The 18103-nt window shown below is 36.5% G+C and overlaps 1 protein-coding gene across 8 annotated transcripts in view; it reads left to right on the top strand.

The window, feature by feature from the left end:
• Positions 1-18103, top strand: part of ADGRB3 (adhesion G protein-coupled receptor B3) — a 469027-nt gene that overhangs the window by 262296 nt on the left and 188628 nt on the right. For all 8 annotated transcript variants that reach the window (XM_061460537.1, XM_061460535.1, XM_061460541.1 and 5 more), the window contains 3 exons: positions 7425-7571; positions 8197-8272; positions 16669-16771. In XM_061460537.1, the coding sequence (XP_061316521.1) occupies positions 7425-7571; positions 8197-8272; positions 16669-16771 (326 nt within the window). The remainder of the gene's footprint in view (positions 1-7424; positions 7572-8196; positions 8273-16668; positions 16772-18103) is intronic.

The raw sequence follows: 18103 nt of genomic DNA, 5'->3' as shown, positions 1-18103 counted from the left end.
ATCACAGATAAATGTACTATTTTACAACAAAAAGGGTGACGGGTATCTCTCTTAGCTATTCCATTGCCTATGGAATGCAGAAGGGAAATAATCAGGCATCCCTGTTAAGGTAGCTTGATTAACCTAAAGCATTACTCTTATTCTTCAAACAGCAAGCCCATTTAAGGCAAAGTTTGCTTGATACTAAATGGAGGACTCATGCATATTTCATTCCTGACTAGTTAAAATATCTATGAAATGTCTACTTCTACTTCTGCCTACATCAGTAGTGTGTCTTGCTGCCCAAAGCTTGAACAGTCAGAGGGCAGCTCCTATGGGCTGATGAACTTCAGGGATGCAAGGGCACAGAAGGGTTATAGGAACATCCCTTTCTTGTCTGCCGGTGAAGAAGCAGGCTAACAAGGTTCTAATTTAAGAAAACATAATCTCTGTGTTGAAATTCATAAGAAGTAGTACATCTGTCATAAGAATTAGTAGGGGCGTTTTGACCATTGTTTGCTGTTGGCTAACTGTGGGGTGATGTGTATTATTTACTAGAGGGAAAACTACCTTCCTATGTTCATATAAGAGGATGCCACTTCACCACAGTCCTTCTGTTATACATAATCTTGTGGATGGTAAGAGGTGGATTTATCTTTGTACTGAGAGGATTTTAAAGGCCTGTTCAGATAGATGCAGAGTTCTGTAGCAAATCTAGAGATCCACAAAATGGTCTGCTTGAAAAGAGGGTTTCACCATTTGTGTTTATTGCAGTTTGTCTTTGAAGTGGCTAGAGCAAATCTGAGTATCATCTCCAATATGTTTATGTGGTTTTTCTATGATGAGTCAGGCAAGACTTTTTTCCCTGTGTATTGAACATAAGCTGAACTGAATGAACTTATTTATTCTGTGATAAAACCAAAGGTTTTACATTTAGGATTGATTGAATAATTCTGTATTGTATAAATGTGATTCTAAATGGGTGTTCTTAAAAAAGATGTTTGCAGAAATATTTAGTATTCTGAATTTTAATAAAATTCTTCCCATATTCTTTATTCTGAAGATATCCTTGACTATGGCAATTCTAATCATCACTATTTTACCCAGAAATAAATTTAACAGTAGCTGTTCTAGTAGAGCATTATAATATCCACTGTCTGAAATATCAAAACTGTTGTGTGGTTAACTCAAGTTTACTAGATGCTGAATAGTATATAGAGAATCATAGAAACATAGAATAGTTAGGGTTGGAAAGGACCTTAAGATCATCTAGTTCCAACCCCCCTGCCATGGGCAGGGACATCTCCCACTGAACCATGCCACCCAAGGCTCTGTCCAACCTGGCCTTGAACACCATCAGGGATGGGGCATTCACAACTTCCCTGGGCAACCCATTCTGGTGCCTCACCACCCTAACAGTCACCACCCTATCTAGTATGCTGTCAATGGGCAAGTCAAAATAGGACAGGAAAAGAGCAACTGATGCATACCAATTCTCTTTTGTCTGTTCACTGAAATGCAAATTCAGAGTTCTAATTTATTGCTCTGACAGGGAGGGTTAAACAGAAGTTGACACCTTATGCTAGTCCCATAAATTTCTGTATCTGGTTTTCCAATTCAGTCAAGGCACTGATGCCTTTTAAAACAATTAATTCCCATTCATCTGTGTCATAAATAATTGTAAATTAGGCATCAACATAGTTACTGTGATGGTAACAAACCCAGAATGTTGCCACTTATGAGACAGGAGATTCAAAACTAGTGTTGTGCCTCTTTTGTAAATACATGAATGCTATAGAATTCAGACTCAGATTTTGAGCATCTTTTCTAAAAGTTTTGGTTCAGTCTTTGATAAGGAAGGAGATCAACTGTTTAATTTGGCTTGTGTTATAATTTTGAAACTTAAATCTCTACTGTGAGACCTGAAGTTGTATTCATCTCATGAGCAAACGTAGTCATTTTTTTTGTCATGCCTTTCAGTGAATCTGATTTCCTGTTTTAAAGTGATAAATATTATTCAAAGGGCTGATTCTGAAGTGTTACCAGTTTTTGTTGAACCGGTTGAACATGGGAGGCTCATGGGTGGGTAGTAAAGAGAAGGGGAAGATGATTCATGCCACTTCTTTAATTTTTTTTTTTTTTTTTTTTTTTTTTTTTTTTTTTTTTTTTTTTTATTTAGCAACCCAGGTTGGTCAGAGAGCTACTGGAAGTTGCTCTAACCAGCTAATACCTCATGCAGGGTTATGGTGATCATGGTAATACATTTCAGTTTTTCTATTGTAGGTCATGGTCTACAAAGGCTACCACACAAGAACTATGCAGTTTTTATTTCCCTCAGAACTTTTTTGATACATAAATTAACCACATTTCTGCTGCTCCAAATAAACTGCTTAGATATCATTCACATATTATGGTGTGCAATCAGCTTATTTGAATAGTCATGGAAAATTCTCCATTTCTATGAGTTTAGAGATAATTCCAAAGATGATTTATTTTACTCTGTACGTAAGAACAGTTAGTAGTTGCCAATTCTGAAATTTTCAACAAAGCAGTACTGAACAGGTTGTCTGCAATTGCTGCATGAAAATGAAATAAAGGGAAAATGAGATGTATTTGTAAAGGATATTAAAATGGATCCACTAGAGGTCAAAGCAATCACTATATTTATTAAACTACACTACTTAAATAGGTTTTTCTGGATCAATAATTATTATGGAGTCATCAAATATGTATGTATTCTCATGTGTAACTGAAGCATTGCCTTGCAATTTGTAGCAATGTGCATCAAAAGAATGCTTGAATCATTCTAAAAAATAAGGACCTTTTCTTCTGTGTTCCAGCAAGTTTAAACTTTTGGGAATCTCATTAAAATTGTAATTAAAAGAATATAGGAACCACAACAAGAGAGGCTGCCCAGAGAATAAAAGAACACAACGTATTCTGCACTCTAAATATATTTCCCTACATTCAGACTTCCTATTTCTAAAGTTTTTTCATGCCATAAGCCTGCTGGGTGGCTTTTACATTTTTGTTTCACGCAGGTTAAGTCAAAACCAAATACTTTTTCCAAATTAATGCAAGCTCTATTTTATTTTATTTTTTCCAATGTCTGGAATATTATAGGAATTCCCTTAATGCAAGTAAATAAAAATAAGCATAAGAATTTTTCATATTGGAAAAGTTTTGATTAATTTTATCTACCGCAGGGTATGTGCAACCTGTAAGAATGATCTGAGGAGTAACCAAGCTGGGTGTTTGTCACTATCACGTCTTCCGCATAAAAAGTCCAAGTTAGATTAAAACAGAGTAATATATTACAGCAGTAACTCAAATAAGTTTTTTATCTAAGACAGTAAGACATGCTTTGTCTGGTGTATATGGGAAGTTTTAAGGTCCCTTGATTTAAAATGACACATGGCGATTTTTTTCAACTTCCTTTGACATAATTTTCATTTTAGTTTTTCTTCTCTTTTTTCATCTTTTTTTTTCCACTTACAGTCTCATTAATATTTCCATTAACTGTTTCTGCAATATTATACAACTTCTGTGTGTGCATAAACAAGCAAAACTTTTGGTTCCCCTATTTGGAGCGTTGTTTTCTAATGCAAGCCTAATGTTAAAATAATACAACAAAGTACAAAGTGAATGACATGCCATTCTGTCTTATTATATATTTATAAGAAGCCTAAATTTTAATTTCTGATGTGTGAAAAAAATCTGTGTTTCTGACCCAGCACCTGAATTATACATTCCCCTCTAACAGGCCTGTTGATTTTCCTGCTCATAATAAATAATTATTTCATGCTGCAGACTAAAACTGAGTTAAAAACTAGTAAAGCCACATTTCACCATGGAGATACAGCTGGTCATGCTCTAAGATTTCATTAAAATTAGTTGTAGAGCAATATTTTATATAATAACTTCTTTAAAAAGATAAAATACAATTCACAGTGGCACTGAAAAGGTGAAGAGATGGGAGCTGATTCATGTATCCACATGCCCATTTTGAAAGACTCAACTAGTTGCCTCCAGTCAGATTCCATTAAATTATCTTATACTTTCAAACATCAGTGCCATGCTGGAAATTAGTAGTGACATCCTCTTGGAATCATTCAATGAAGTGGCTAAAAAGGGATATAATAATCTGTGTGGATCAGTAAGAGGCAGACTTGGCAGGACATTTTAACAAATCCGTTTCAGTTATTGGTTTATGTGGGCTGTGCACTGTCTCTGTCTATGCAGAGATCCAAAGTCTCCAGGATGTTAAGGTTGCATATTCTGTGAAATTAAATAAAGACACTTCCATTTGATTGTGAGTAGAAGAAAAACTTGTATGAACCATGACTGGGAATTTATAGGAACATCGAATCGTTTAGGTTGGAAATTACCTTTGAGATCATTGAGTCCAACCATAAACTGAATATAAATATCTTTCCTGCATATAAGCCGTAAGCCAAATGTTTAGGTTTTATAGAATCATAGAAACATAGAATAGTTAGGGTTGGAAAGAACCTTAAGATCATCTAGTTCCAACCCCCCTGCCAAGGGCAGGGATACCTCACACTAAACCATGTTACCCAAGTCTCTGTCCAAACTGGTCTTGAACATTGCCAGGGATGGAGCATTGACAGCTTCCTTGGGCAACCCATTCCAGTGCCTCACTACCCTTGCAGTAAAGAACTTCTCCCTTGCATCCAACCTAAACTTCCCCTATTTAAGTTTGAACCCGTTACACCTTGTCCTATCACTACAGTCCCTAAGGAAGAGTCCCTCTCCAGCATCCCTATAGGCCCCCTTCAGATACTGGAAGGCTGCTATGAGGTCTCCACGCAGCCTTCTTTTCTCCAGCCCCAACTTTCTCAGCCTATCTTCATACAGGAGGTGCTCCAGTCCCCTGATCATCCTCGTGGCCCTCTTCTGGACTTGTTCCAACAGTTCCATGTCTTTTTTATGTTGAGGACACCAGAACTGCACACAATACTTCAAGTGAGGTCTCACGAGAGCAGAGTAAAGGGGCAGGATCACCTCCTTCGACCTGCTGGTCGCGCTCCTTTTGATGCAGCCCAGGATACGGTTGGCTTTCTGGGCTGTGAGCGCAAACTAAAGCCCGCTCATGTTCATTTTCTCATCAACCAACACCCCCAAGTCCTTCTCCGCAGGGCTGCTCTGTATCTCTGCCCAACCTGTAGCTCTGCCTGGGATTGCTCCGACCCAGGTGTAGAACCTTGCACTTCTTATGGTTAAACTTCATGAGGCTGGCATAAGCCCACCTCACAAGTGTGTCAAGGTCCCTCTGGATGGCATTCCTTCCCTCCAGGGTATAAACCAAACCACACAGCTTGGTGTGATCGGCAAACTTGCTGAGGGCGCGCTCAATCCCACTGTCCATGTCACCAACAAAAATGTTGAAAAAGAACAAAGATGTTTAGGTTATGTGCTAGGTTTTAGGTTTATGTTTAGGTTATGTTTAGGTTTTGTGCTATTCATCACATAAATTAACAAATAGTTTGGAATCTTTGGTTCTAAGTCCTTCTTAGATACCGTGCTGAATGGTCCAATTTAAAATACAGAGACAGGCATAATGTGGAGACATAGTATCCTAGACCTTCACTATTTATCCAGTGTTTTTCTGTTTTGGATAGTGAATTCTTTTGAATAACGCTGATTTCCTATTTCAGCAAAGGGAACTGTCATCTGAAAGATGAATGAAATATTAAGGCTCTACTAGCTAATTAGATAGACAGACACATATTGTGTAAATAAAAATAAACAATACTGTCTTATAAAGGCTATATTTAATTCTAAAAACTGAATAATTGTGGGTTTAATTTTATGTGACAAGTAAGTAAAATAAAATTATTCTTACATTTTAAAAGCTATGGGAAAAAAATCCATTTTTACGCTGTTAATATATTCTGTGTAACCATTGATTACGTGTGAAAACACACAATTCATCTTACGCCCCAGTAATTTTGAAACACCTGAACTCTTCCCCCTACACACACTACCTGAAAACTCACAAGACTTATCATTCCTTTAGGCCTGGGAATGTATTTGCCAGTTCCATCCCAAAGGGGCTTAGAACTAGCATTGTGAAGTCCTGATGATAGCTGTGTAATGGAATGCCTGAAATAACCTGAAGTACCACCTCACTAATGTGATTCTATAATACATAACCAGTCTAATTTGCAACTAAAAGTCAGTTATCAAAGAATACATTTGTAGAGTTAACATTGTTAACCTCTTAATTTTCCTTTTCTCTTAGATTTGAATTACAGTTTCCTTTCAAATAAAATTCACTGATGAGATACATAATGGTTTTCTACTTTAATTTTGCTGTTCTGATTGATTTTACAGCTGTCCCCCATTGTCTTTATATTTAACCCCCTTGCAGAGTCCTTGCAGTGGAATCATTAAGCAGATCAAAGTATAGTCCTAATGTTCAAAATCTTCCAACTACATTAGCCTCTTCATAAATTGATTAGGAAGAGCATTGTGCAGGAAATAGCTATCAACATGGCTTATATTAAGAACAGAGCTAGTGCTTCAGATGTGTTGTTTGTCATCTCTCTGAGTGTATGTAAACACTGACAGCCCTGTCAGTTCATTACAAGTTTAGTCTTAGTAGACACTGACAGTGTTGCCATGGAGTCATACTTAGATTTTTACAGCAAAGCTGAAACTTATTTCCTGATAATAGTTGAGTTAGAAAACAGAGAGAAAATGAGAGGAGGTAAACAAAATTCCAAACTGCGTATTCTTAGATTTGATACCTACTTCTGTCTTTCTATATCTATTACAGAGATACTAGTGATGTTGTTTGGGGCTTGGTTGTTTGGGGCTTGGTTGTTTGCGGCTTTTTTGGGTGGAAAAAATATAATTAAGAATTCAGAATGGGGATTATTCTTCAAGGAAAAGAAATCAAGTGCTATTCCACATTACTCTCATTTGCATGGAAACAATGAGGTCTTTTAATATGTGAATCTCCTTAATGGGCCTATCTTGAAATCGTGCCTGTATAGCGGATAAAAGCTCTGTTATTGCTTCATTAGTCTGCATCTAGCAGTTATGATTCCCAAAGCAATTTGCAGCATCCTCTTCCTTTCGTTGTCACATTTGATCATTTTAAAATTTGCTCTGAACATACAATGATGTCTTCTTATGTCCAAATTTCCAGGTATAAGACAGAATATTCAGTAATCCCTGTTAAGAAACTTGATCAGAATCTGGCTGACAAATGATAGAGTTAATGCCACACAATTAATCTGTAGTTGAACTGCATAATAAAGAGAAGACTACACTTTCTCTTAGTTAGTGTCCTGTAAATTCCTGGTTTACTTCAAATGTATTATTAAACATTTTTGTTGTTGCTGTACTGTTATCATCATATGATTATTTAAAGCATGCAACACAATTTCATTTCATTCTGTAATTTCTCTTACTAGTGGCTAGCATTCAGAAGCTTCCTGCTGCATCTGTTTTAACCGACATCAATTTCCCCATGAAAGGAAGAAAAGGAATGGTTGATTGGGCACGAAACTCAGAAGACAGGGTTGTCATTCCAAAAAATATCTTCACCCCTATGTCAACAGGTAAAAAAGCATGTCAACGTGTTATTTTTCTGTTAGCTTTAACAAGGGAGCTCAAAATCTTTGTCTCATAGGACTCCTGTATGATACAGAAGTAATTTTGTCGATCTTCAAAAGAAATCTTGTGCACAAGAATGTAACTATGATGGCATGAGGTGACCTGAAGTGCAGCTCTGCTGAGCCCCCTGAAGGTGCTTCTCTGCAGCAGACCAAAAGGTCACCTAACTTCTACTAAAGGATGCTCATCAGGCAAATTAACCCTTATTTCAGATACAACTTACAAATACTCTTGCAGTGCAGATATCTGACATTAGAGAATTTACTTGCTAGGCATTAAACTCTAAAGACAGTCTTGAAGAATACTTAATTATAAAGGTAAATGAACTCACGTGGACTTCAGTACAGAGTTATGGATTTTCAGAAAATTTTGGTTTCAGTGGTCTAACTCTTTTGATATATTCCTGACACTTACATCTTTATGACAGATGTCCAGAATAGAATTCAGAATGAGAATGGTTTATTTAAAATAAAATTCCTATTAGAAAGATAAATGGTCTTGACAGTTTTTTATGCTAATGAAGGCTTGGAAAAGAGAGTTTAAAAATCTTTTCTTCCTTACTCTTCCCAGAACTAGATGAATCAACTGTATTTGTACTTGGAGCAGTGCTATACAAAAATTTAGAACTCATTTTGCCCACTTTGAGGTAAGAAATTTCATAAATACAATATGAATTAAAATATTTTGGAATCATAGCCACACTACATGTTGTGTTGAAAGCAGACAACTAAGTCTGCTTGTATTGGTATTGTTTGATTTATTTTGTTTTTCTGTTAGTTAATATTTTTTTTCTTTCCTGCATGCTTGGTCATTTTTATGATAAAAATAGCCTTTTTATCAAATTAGCTTAGTTTATATTTTATGTAGTCTATATTAAGCCTAATTACAGAAATACTTGGTTAAAAGTATGCCCACTGATGTGCATTAATGCTCAGACTATTTACATTTGTGCTTCAAACTATTGTTTGTCCAATTAGTAAAGTGATCTAAAGTGTGCAGACAACTTTAGTTATCAACCTACATCTACAGATGTCTCTAGTAGTAGTTTTACAAGTATGTTTTCAGTGCAAGTTCTATTCAGAAGCCACAGCAGAGCTGTTGAGAGGACTGATTTTAGAAACAAGATATGCATGTGCCTAAACAGCCGTGGTATGTCAGTTATGAGGGCCATACACATGCATAAAGAAATAGCCAGGTATCTTGTTTCACTTTTTCCTGTCTGTACTTGAAAACAGAAAATTTGGAAATAAACACTTCACCACCTCTTCTCAAATAAGATCATTTCATAATCCATTAATACTATCTTATTTCACGTTAGCAATAACATGCAATATATGCACCACCGGTCTACTAATGTCCTTTTATGGTAAAAGAAATGGGCGCAGATTATGTCACAATAGCTGCTAATGAATTCACAATAATTAGAAAGGGTGGTAATCAGGAAACCACCAAATCACCTTTCTCTACTCTGTTTAACCAGAACATCAGGATTTGAAACAAAGGATGCTACAAAACAGGGGTTTGCCAAAATTCATTGGAAAACAAAAAAGACTCAGTGTAAGCGGCGAGGAGAAGCAGACAGGCCAACCCAATATGGGTGATAAGCAACTTCTACCTTATTTGTGACGCAGTTCACACATATATAGGAGTGGTATTCAGCCACTCCTCCTTGGCACAACAGTATTGGTTAGCCCCCCACAGCTTCCTCCACATTCTCCTCCCAGGTCCGGTCTCCGGCCACCTGTGGGGGCCACCCCCTGCCTTGCTTGCACAGTCCTCCAGAACTCTATGGTCCTGCTCTTAGAGTCATTCTGCAACAATTCCCCCCTTTTTCTTTGTGCAAGCAAGGCATTGTGGGTTATTCTGTTCACCTGTTGTATCACACAACTATAAACAAGTCTAATAGCTACAATGATTAACCTAACAATGATACATAAGTGCAATACTTTTAAGCAGTGTTTGACTCAACCTGTAATGCCCCGTGAAAACAACCATCTAATTATTCTTAGAATACTGCTCATTTACTATTGCTGGGTAAGCTGAGCCAGGGTTCTCAGCTGTGGGTACATCGAATTAGCATAATCAGAGACTCATACAACACATTCCAACAAACTCCTCAAATCCATGTCCCTGTTCAGGCGCCATTTGTAAGCGGCGAGGAGAAGCAGACAGGCCAACCCAATGTGGGTGATAAGCAACTTCTCCCTTATTTGTGACGCAGTTCACACATATATAGGAGTGGTATTCAGCCACTCCTTCTTGGCACAACAGTATTGGTTAGCCCCCCACAGCTTCCTCCACATTCTCCTCCCAGGTCCGGTCTCCGGCCACCTGTGGAGGCCACCCCCTGCCTTGCTTGCACAGTCCTCCAGAACTCTATGGTTCTGCTCTTAGAGTCATTCTGCAACAACTCAGTCCTAAGAAAACAAACAATGAAACAAACAAAACAAACAAAAACCACTTCCCAGTAAAGTTCAATGCACTTTAAAATGAGTAGCTGCAATGCTGGGAACAGAAATCTGTCTGAGAGCACAACTTGAGCAGTGCTGTCCTGGCAGGACACCCGGAAGACTGGGAAGTGCTGTTGAGAGCCATCTATGCTTAAGGCACGATCCACTTCTGAATGTCACTAAGCCCTTTCCATTTGTTGTGGCACTTTCTGAAATTTGCCAGGAAGGGATGTTTGTGACAGGTATTTTTTAGTTCTTTTCTCCTCTATTCAAAGAAACAGAGCCAAATGGTTATTTGTCATGGTTTACCCAGGACACTATTGTAGTCAGTCTTTTTTGGCAGATCTTAGAGCTAATCTGCCAGTCCTTGGAGACCACTGAGGTGGCTGTGTGCTTTCAGATCTTAATGTTGTAATGGACAGGTGATGATCATGCCTTTTCAGCTCTCACAGGTCAACAGCTTCAAATTACAGAAAACAAGTGTGAACCTTGAATGCTGTATATTTGCTTATATGAAAAGTCTTTTAGGCTGTTTATTTCATCCATTAGGAGAGTGAAATTTGTGGCTTACTTACTAGATTTTCCCTAAAATCAATAGCATCCTAAGTAGCAGGAGTAGGGGCAGAACAGGGACATAAAAGCACAGCACCTTAAGTGCAATGGACTATGAGAAAGTGCATCTCAGTTTGCAGATGCTTTGTTTTAATCTGTTCTACTTTCAGCTGGTTACTGATTTGCACCACAAATTTGGCTATTTTACTGGGCAATTCAGTTCACAGGCAGGTTTTATGAGCTTCTGAAGCAGAATGGTCTAAAAATATATGTATACTTATTCACAAATAAAGTCTTTAGAAATTCAAATACTAGGATATCCCACTTTGCCTCTGAAGATGTTCAATATTATTTGAATCCAATTCTTAGATGCCCAAGAAAAGGATGTATGTGAATAAGGAATAAAAGTCATTATTAATCTGTGATATAAAAGTATAACACTTATTCTCAGGTACCTCTATCCTCTTTATTTAGATTACAACTCCTCAGTAATTCCCTGCATTTCTTTAATACTTATAATGATGTTATATTGAAACTTGTACAGCTTACATTTCTTACCTCCTCAGGAAATGTGTAATGTTGGATTTCTTTCCTTATGGCAGTAATACTGAAAATTTGATCTCATGCCTTTAAAATAGCAAAGGTGGCACAATTTTAAACGGTTTTTATAGAATCATTGACCAGTTTGAGTGGAAAAGGACTTTCAAAGATCGCCTAGTTCCATCCCCCCTGCCATGGGCAAGGACACCCTCCACTAGACCAGGTTGCTTAAAGTCACATCCAGCCTGACCTTGAACACTTCCAGGGATGGGACATCCACAGCTTTTCTGGGCAATCTGTGCCAGGGTGTCACCACCCTCCCTGTAAAAAATGTCTTCCTTGTAACTGATCTAAATCTACCTTCTTTCAGTTTAAAACCATTGCAACTTGTCCTGTTATTACAGGGCTTGGTAAAAAATCTCTATCTTTCTTATAAGACCCCTTTATATGTTGAAAGTCTGCAATAACGCCTTCCTGCAGCTTTCTCTTCTCCAGTCTGAGCAACTCTCTCAGCCTCTGATCATTTCTGTGGCCCTCCTTTTGGACCCATTCCAACAGTTCCATGTCTTTCCTGTGTCGATGACTCCAGAGCTGGATGCAGTTCTCCAAGTGGGATCTTACAAAAGCAGAGTAGAGGGGGAGAATCACCTCCCTAGATATCCTTGGTACACTTCTTTTGATGCAACCCAAGATATGGTTGGCCGTCTCAGCTGCAAGTGCACACTGACAGCTCATGCCAACTTTTCAGGGTTCTCAAGTCCATCTCCACAGGGCTGTTGTCAATCCAATCTCTTTATCCCCTAGCCTATATTGATATTAGGGATTGCTTCAACTTTGCAGTTGACCTTCTTGAAATTTAAGAAGTCCAGATCCCTCCTCAAGTCTGTCAAGGTCCCTCTGGATGGTACCTCTTCACTCCAGTGTATCAACTACAGCACCGAGGTTGGTGTCCTCTGCAAATTTGCTGAGGATGAACTTGATCCCACTGTCTATGTCACTAGTGACTGTAGTGATAGGAAAAGGAGTAATGGCTTCACACTTAAACAGGGGAGATTTAGATTGGATATAAGGATGAAATTTTTACTGTGAGGGTGGTTAGAGATTGGAACAGATTACCAGTGGATACCCCACCCCTGGAAGTGTTCAAGGCCAAGTTGGATGGGACTTTGAGCAACCTGGTCCCGTGGGAGGTGTCCCTGCCCATGGTAGGGGTGTTGGAACTAGACGATCTTAAGGTTCTTTCCAAACCTAACCATTCTATGATTCTTTATTAACTGCTTTTGAATACATTTTTATGCATTCAAACAATTTTAAATGTTCATTCAGATGAAGTTCTAAATTAGAAGAAAGCTGCAACTCTGGTTAGTGCTGTATTAGTTGAGCTATTATATTCTTCAAAAATTAGAAATGCAGTGGGGTGGTTTATCATTTTACAGTCATTCAGGGACATGAATGAAGTGAAGGTTTCTGTATATCCCACTGAGTTGGGAAAAGTTTTATTTGTGTTTCCTTACATTTTGCATTGAAAAACTGTCTTACATGGGTTTATATTAATTACAATTTGTACTAATCTTATTTTACTGTAATAAACAGTATCATGATAACCATATTATTGATGAACATAGTGAAATGCTTTACCTCAGTAGCGTTGTGTATGAAGCAAACACTGTAGAATGCGAAGGCAGGCAACATTGTTTAGTTTTTAAATGATGCCTAGAAGTGCGGTAGCTATGCACAATGCAGGAATTAAAAAAACAGTCTGGGTAAGTATCTTATGTGGTGCTGTTCTAAATAAAATGACAGTTGACAAAATATGTTAGTGATGGGAATAACGATAAACAAAACAATAAACCAAGGTAAAATCAGTAAAATCAGATCATGTTTGAGTTCAAAGGCCACATTATTTACATCTTAACAACCTGGTAAAAGAGGTGATTTTTACTGGCTGTAGTAAAATATCTAGAAAAATCTACCAATTCCTATGTGATTTTAGTCCCTGGCTTTACAGAGATTAAAGTGAGAGTAAAGTAAATATGTGATTGTAGTTCTCAGAAGAACAATGGTAACACACATTCCGATACTTCCCTCAATATCAGCACTAGAAGGTATGGAAGCTTCTGCTTCATTCCAAGGAACTTCTTTGTTTAAAATAAACCAATAGATTAAAAAAAATCTCAGTATATCTTTTGAGAAAATCTGTCAAAGCACCTAACCACGGAATCCCCATCTGGTACATCACAGGTGTTCTGTGAGTAAAATGAGGATTTCATTATCTAGGACAGCCTACACAATATATTTCACAAACTCTAAAATTAGCTACATTTTACCAGTTGGGCTTGATTTCTCTTGTTTTTACCAGCATAGAGTCCATTAAAAGTAAGCCTTGTAAACACAGTGTGAGATGAGAACTTGGCAATTTCATTATTATGGAAATTTTTGGACAATGTGTTTAATCCTAGTGGTACACGTATAATATTAAAATAATTTTGACAGTATGGTTTAAACAAGAGGTTAGAGGAAAGTAATTTATTCTTCCTTATATAAATAAAGTAATTGTAGGGTTTTTTTCCATGCACAAGTAAATAAACTTCGTCTAATTCTATTTCTTAATATAATATGCTGCAGTGTGCTGCTCTTATAATGTCATGTGGATTTTTAAAAATTAGATATTGAAATACTGAATATTTTGAGCACTATGGAATGAATATTATTTCAATAGTTTTTGCATCTGTGAGCACGTTTATGTTATTTTAGGTTCACAGAATATTGATTCTCAGTATAACACTCATCTAAAAGATATTATATACTATTCCTCTGTGAGCACTCTGAAGTAATACATTGCATATTGCCATATTCTAAGATAGTTTTTTCCTTTGAAAAATAATAACAAAGGATCATTGATTTTACTACAGCAAGCTTTTTTTCACATCACTTAAACAACCATTGTACTTTTTCTGCTATAATTTCCTGCACTGAAATGTTCTCTTTCCCAATATCCTAACACCCTCCTTCAGATGCTGTACAGCCAAAAAGACCCTTAAACTTCCTTAGGTCAGCTTTCTTAGACTGAGGATGTAGTACCTCAGATGGGCTTTTCCTGCATTGCATTACTGCTATAGCATACGTAATTTTTCTGTAATATATACCACATTCACTCATTGAACTATAACTTCTTTCATGTTGTCTTGAGATAGCAACATGCTTTATTCATAAGTTCATTTTTCTTGAGCAAGAGAGTAATTCTAAAAAGAAAAGAAAACCTGAATGTCATATCACATAGAATCAATATGTATACTCCTATAAAAGAATGCACTCAAGATGTATACCCAGGTAGAAAAAAGGCTTAGCAAAGTAACCCTATTATATTAATAGCTATTAATTCAGACTGGAAAAAACACCAGGACAGCAGCTCTGGAAGCTCTTATTGAGCCTTTAACAAACTCTGTCATCTTGAATCTTCAAATATTTATTCGACCGTAGGAAATTCTCATGACTACAATGTTTTGATATTTAATTCAGTGGCATCTTAACATGCTATGTGGCTTTAGAATATACCTGCCAGACTGTACTCTTCCAGGGACTATATAAACAGTTAAATACAAGCAAGCCCAGGGCAGCAATGAATGACACAGATTTCATTGCACAGAGATATAGCCAGTTACATTTGTTTTCTGGTGAAACAATCTGGTAGGGGCTCTTGAGAATGTAAGTGGATTGGTAGAGTTTTAAAAAGGCTGAAGTAAAATTGAGGTAGCAAGGTTACAATCTAGGCACCTCACGTACTCTTTTGTATCTCACCCTATGACCATCAGAAGTGTACCAGAATTAGATACAGGAAGGAGATATTTCTCTATCACAAAGACTGACTGTGATCAAATACTGAAGTATTAGTATTTGCACTAGATTATGTGAATTTCCGAAATGGACAAAATCTTTTAATAGCTAGTAAGCTCTGCTTCCTCCCATCTTGATCTGTTAATCAGTATTGTATTGATTTGGAGCTTCGTTCTTAAGAACACAATTATGTCTTACTTCAGAACATTTATAGATATTCAGCTACTGTGTATACATAAAGGTACAGCCACTACCCCCCCTCCCCCCGCAGAACACACTGGAAGTTTGCTGAATGTTAATGGCATTCTAGTAGGTATGTTTTTGTCAACAATGTGTGAGATTTTAAAGTGAAAACCAAATGGAAGAAATAGGAATTAAATAAAATAGAAAGCCACTTCCATTATATTTCTGTTATATGAATTGGCTGAGTAAAATTAAACTAGAATTCAAACCTTGCCCCAGAAGAATAATTTCCTTCCTGTGCTGAGTAAATTGCCCGCTGAGTTAAGTTTCTACTACTGTAACCATGGCAATTTCTGTTTCAGTGATCCAGCAAAATGGAATCCTCTCCTAAATACAATTTCCCTAGAGAAAATAATCAAGTAAACAACAAAAATAACAAAAGAAAATTTATACTCTCTATTGTAATTACATCTAAACTGCCTAGTTTCTTTGATAACATATATCTGTGAATATATCTTTCTGTGAGACTTTATGTTTGGGTTTTTTTTTGTGCAATCACCAGAAAGTGTTGAAAGCAGCACTACATACAAAGGAAAATGGTAATGATCATGAGAAACAGTCAGGCTGATAACTGGTGGTTGTTCTAAGCCTGACAAGGTCATCTGAAGCAAGGATGTCACACATGAAAATACTTTCAACATGTCTTTATGCCTGTATTGACATAACCTCGGCAATACTAGGTCTATCCTAGAAAGGTAGATGCAAAACGTAGTGATGGAAAGAGAGACTGATTATGAATTATATAATTTAAAAGAAAAGTATTATTTTAGTAACCTCCTACAATAATATGAGACCAAATCTAATCTCACATATATGAGAAAAAAAAATCATTTGTTTTGGTGAGATTTCTATGGATTATATTTTTAAAAGCACTTAGATGATAAAGTTGCTCACTCATATAGCAAATGCAGTGGTTTTTCAAAAACTGGAAACAGGTAGGTTTTTTTTTCATGAGCACAGAACTGACAAAACTGTAGAATCTCCCATTGCACTCATCTATCTTCACAATTTTACAGTTAACAGTCAGAAAAAAGTCCAACACAGCACTTTGGAAGAAAAATGACTGTCTCATAAAACACAGCTAGTCGGTCTGTGTTGAGGGAAGCGAATGATATGCATTCAAACATTGGCAGAATGTTTGTGTCATCAATACATCTTTCTAATTAGTAAATCATAGTTTAAGGAATGGCACTTCTGCCACCATTATTGCTCTTCAGTCTTTAATGTGTTGAGTAAGGTTGGCAATGAGTGAATGTTTTCACCAGTTCCAAACAAATATATTTTCTCCCTGAATATTTGTCAGCTAAAGTAATGGAAAATACCCATGACATACTTCCTTAAATGAAATACCAGAAGCCTCATTTAACCTCATATTAACTGAAATCTTACTTTTTTACTTATTTTTTTTTTTTTTTCTCCTCAGGAATTTTACTGTTGTTAATTCAAAAATCATTGTTGTAACTATACGACCTGAGCCCAGAACTACCGATTCTTTCCTGGAGATAGAACTTGCCCATCTGTCTAATGTAAGTACAAGCATAGTTGATATGCTTTTCCAAGTGTATTTATCAGATCCTATAGAGTAAGAAGTGAGGTTCTTTTAAATACCAGATAATAAAATCCGGTTTAACCGATAAAAGTTAAGCGCAGGAACAGTCTAATGTACTTTGAAGGTAATATGTTCGTATTTCATGCATATTTTATGCAACACAAAATTAATTGTTGTTCTGTGAGTTCTGAGGTTTTCATTTAAACAGCAATTCCTACCAAAACCTCTCCATTAGCTGCTTTGATGGACACAATTGAAAGTGTAGTGTGTTGAATGCTTAACCTCTTGCTCCCTGAATGAGTCATAAAGCTCCATAGTTCTTAAGGCCTTTTCTGTCATTTTATAAACAAAAGCCAGTTTTTACATAACCTATTGTAGCAGCTTTTAATCTCACATTTAAAATGTTTTAAATCTGAAAGAAGGAATTCTATGTTTAACTCTATGAAAAATATTAACAGTTTTTCTTCTTGCTGTCAGCAATCTCCCAGCAGCAAGAAGGAGAATAAAATATCTTTTGCAGGAAATTTTTGTTGTGTACAATATCGGGAAATAATGTTAAATAACAAGCATGGGAGTAATACATGTGAAGGCATGGCATATAAATTCCGTTTATGTTGCTGAAATAGTTTAGTAAAAGCATAAAGAGATGATTAGAAAAGACATAGTTACTAGAGCTTTAGTAAATAGTACTGTTACGCAAAAAACTGTAAAGCTGTGATTTTTTTGTTATAAACAGTTGCTCAAGTGGTCATATAGGTACAGTTCAGCTGGAGGAGTTTCCAATATTCAGTCAGTAGTAAATCTGGATTCGTGTCTCTGGGCAAAAGTATGATGAAAACTCTTTAAATTCTTGATCTTTGATTTACATTTTACTCAAGAAGAAACTGTCAATTTTGCCATCAGTGATCACTATGACCCACTATTAAGTTCCCAGACAAATGATACTGCAAATAACATCTCCATGAAATTTACTGCAAAGTCAAGCAGAAAAGAAAGGACTAAAAGAAGCATAAACTAATCTGACTCCTTACATTTCAGTAAGAATAGAAGTTTATTGATGAAGAACTGTGGAGATTTCATTTTTTTATGGTTCTCTGATTCTATTTAATTTTAATGTTTCAGGATGGGTAGTTTTGGGGTTTAGTTTTATTTTATTTCCAACCTAAGATACATCATATAATGATGTAATTTAATATAACTTTTGTCCCTGTCAGAATTTCACTAAAAATTTGGTAAAGTATTTGCTGAAGTAGACCACAAATTAATTAATCCTATATATCGGGGAAAAAAGAAAAACCAAAACAAGACA

Source organism: Pezoporus flaviventris, unplaced genomic scaffold (assembly GCF_033815535.1).
Source record: "Pezoporus flaviventris isolate CSIRO_AGI_PZ_B2104156 unplaced genomic scaffold, CSIRO_AGI_Pfla_v1 ptg000031l, whole genome shotgun sequence".
Taxonomy (NCBI): domain Eukaryota; kingdom Metazoa; phylum Chordata; class Aves; order Psittaciformes; family Psittacidae; genus Pezoporus; species Pezoporus flaviventris.
The sequence above is the reverse complement of the archived record's forward strand: the minus strand, read 5'-3'. Positions and strand labels throughout refer to the sequence as shown.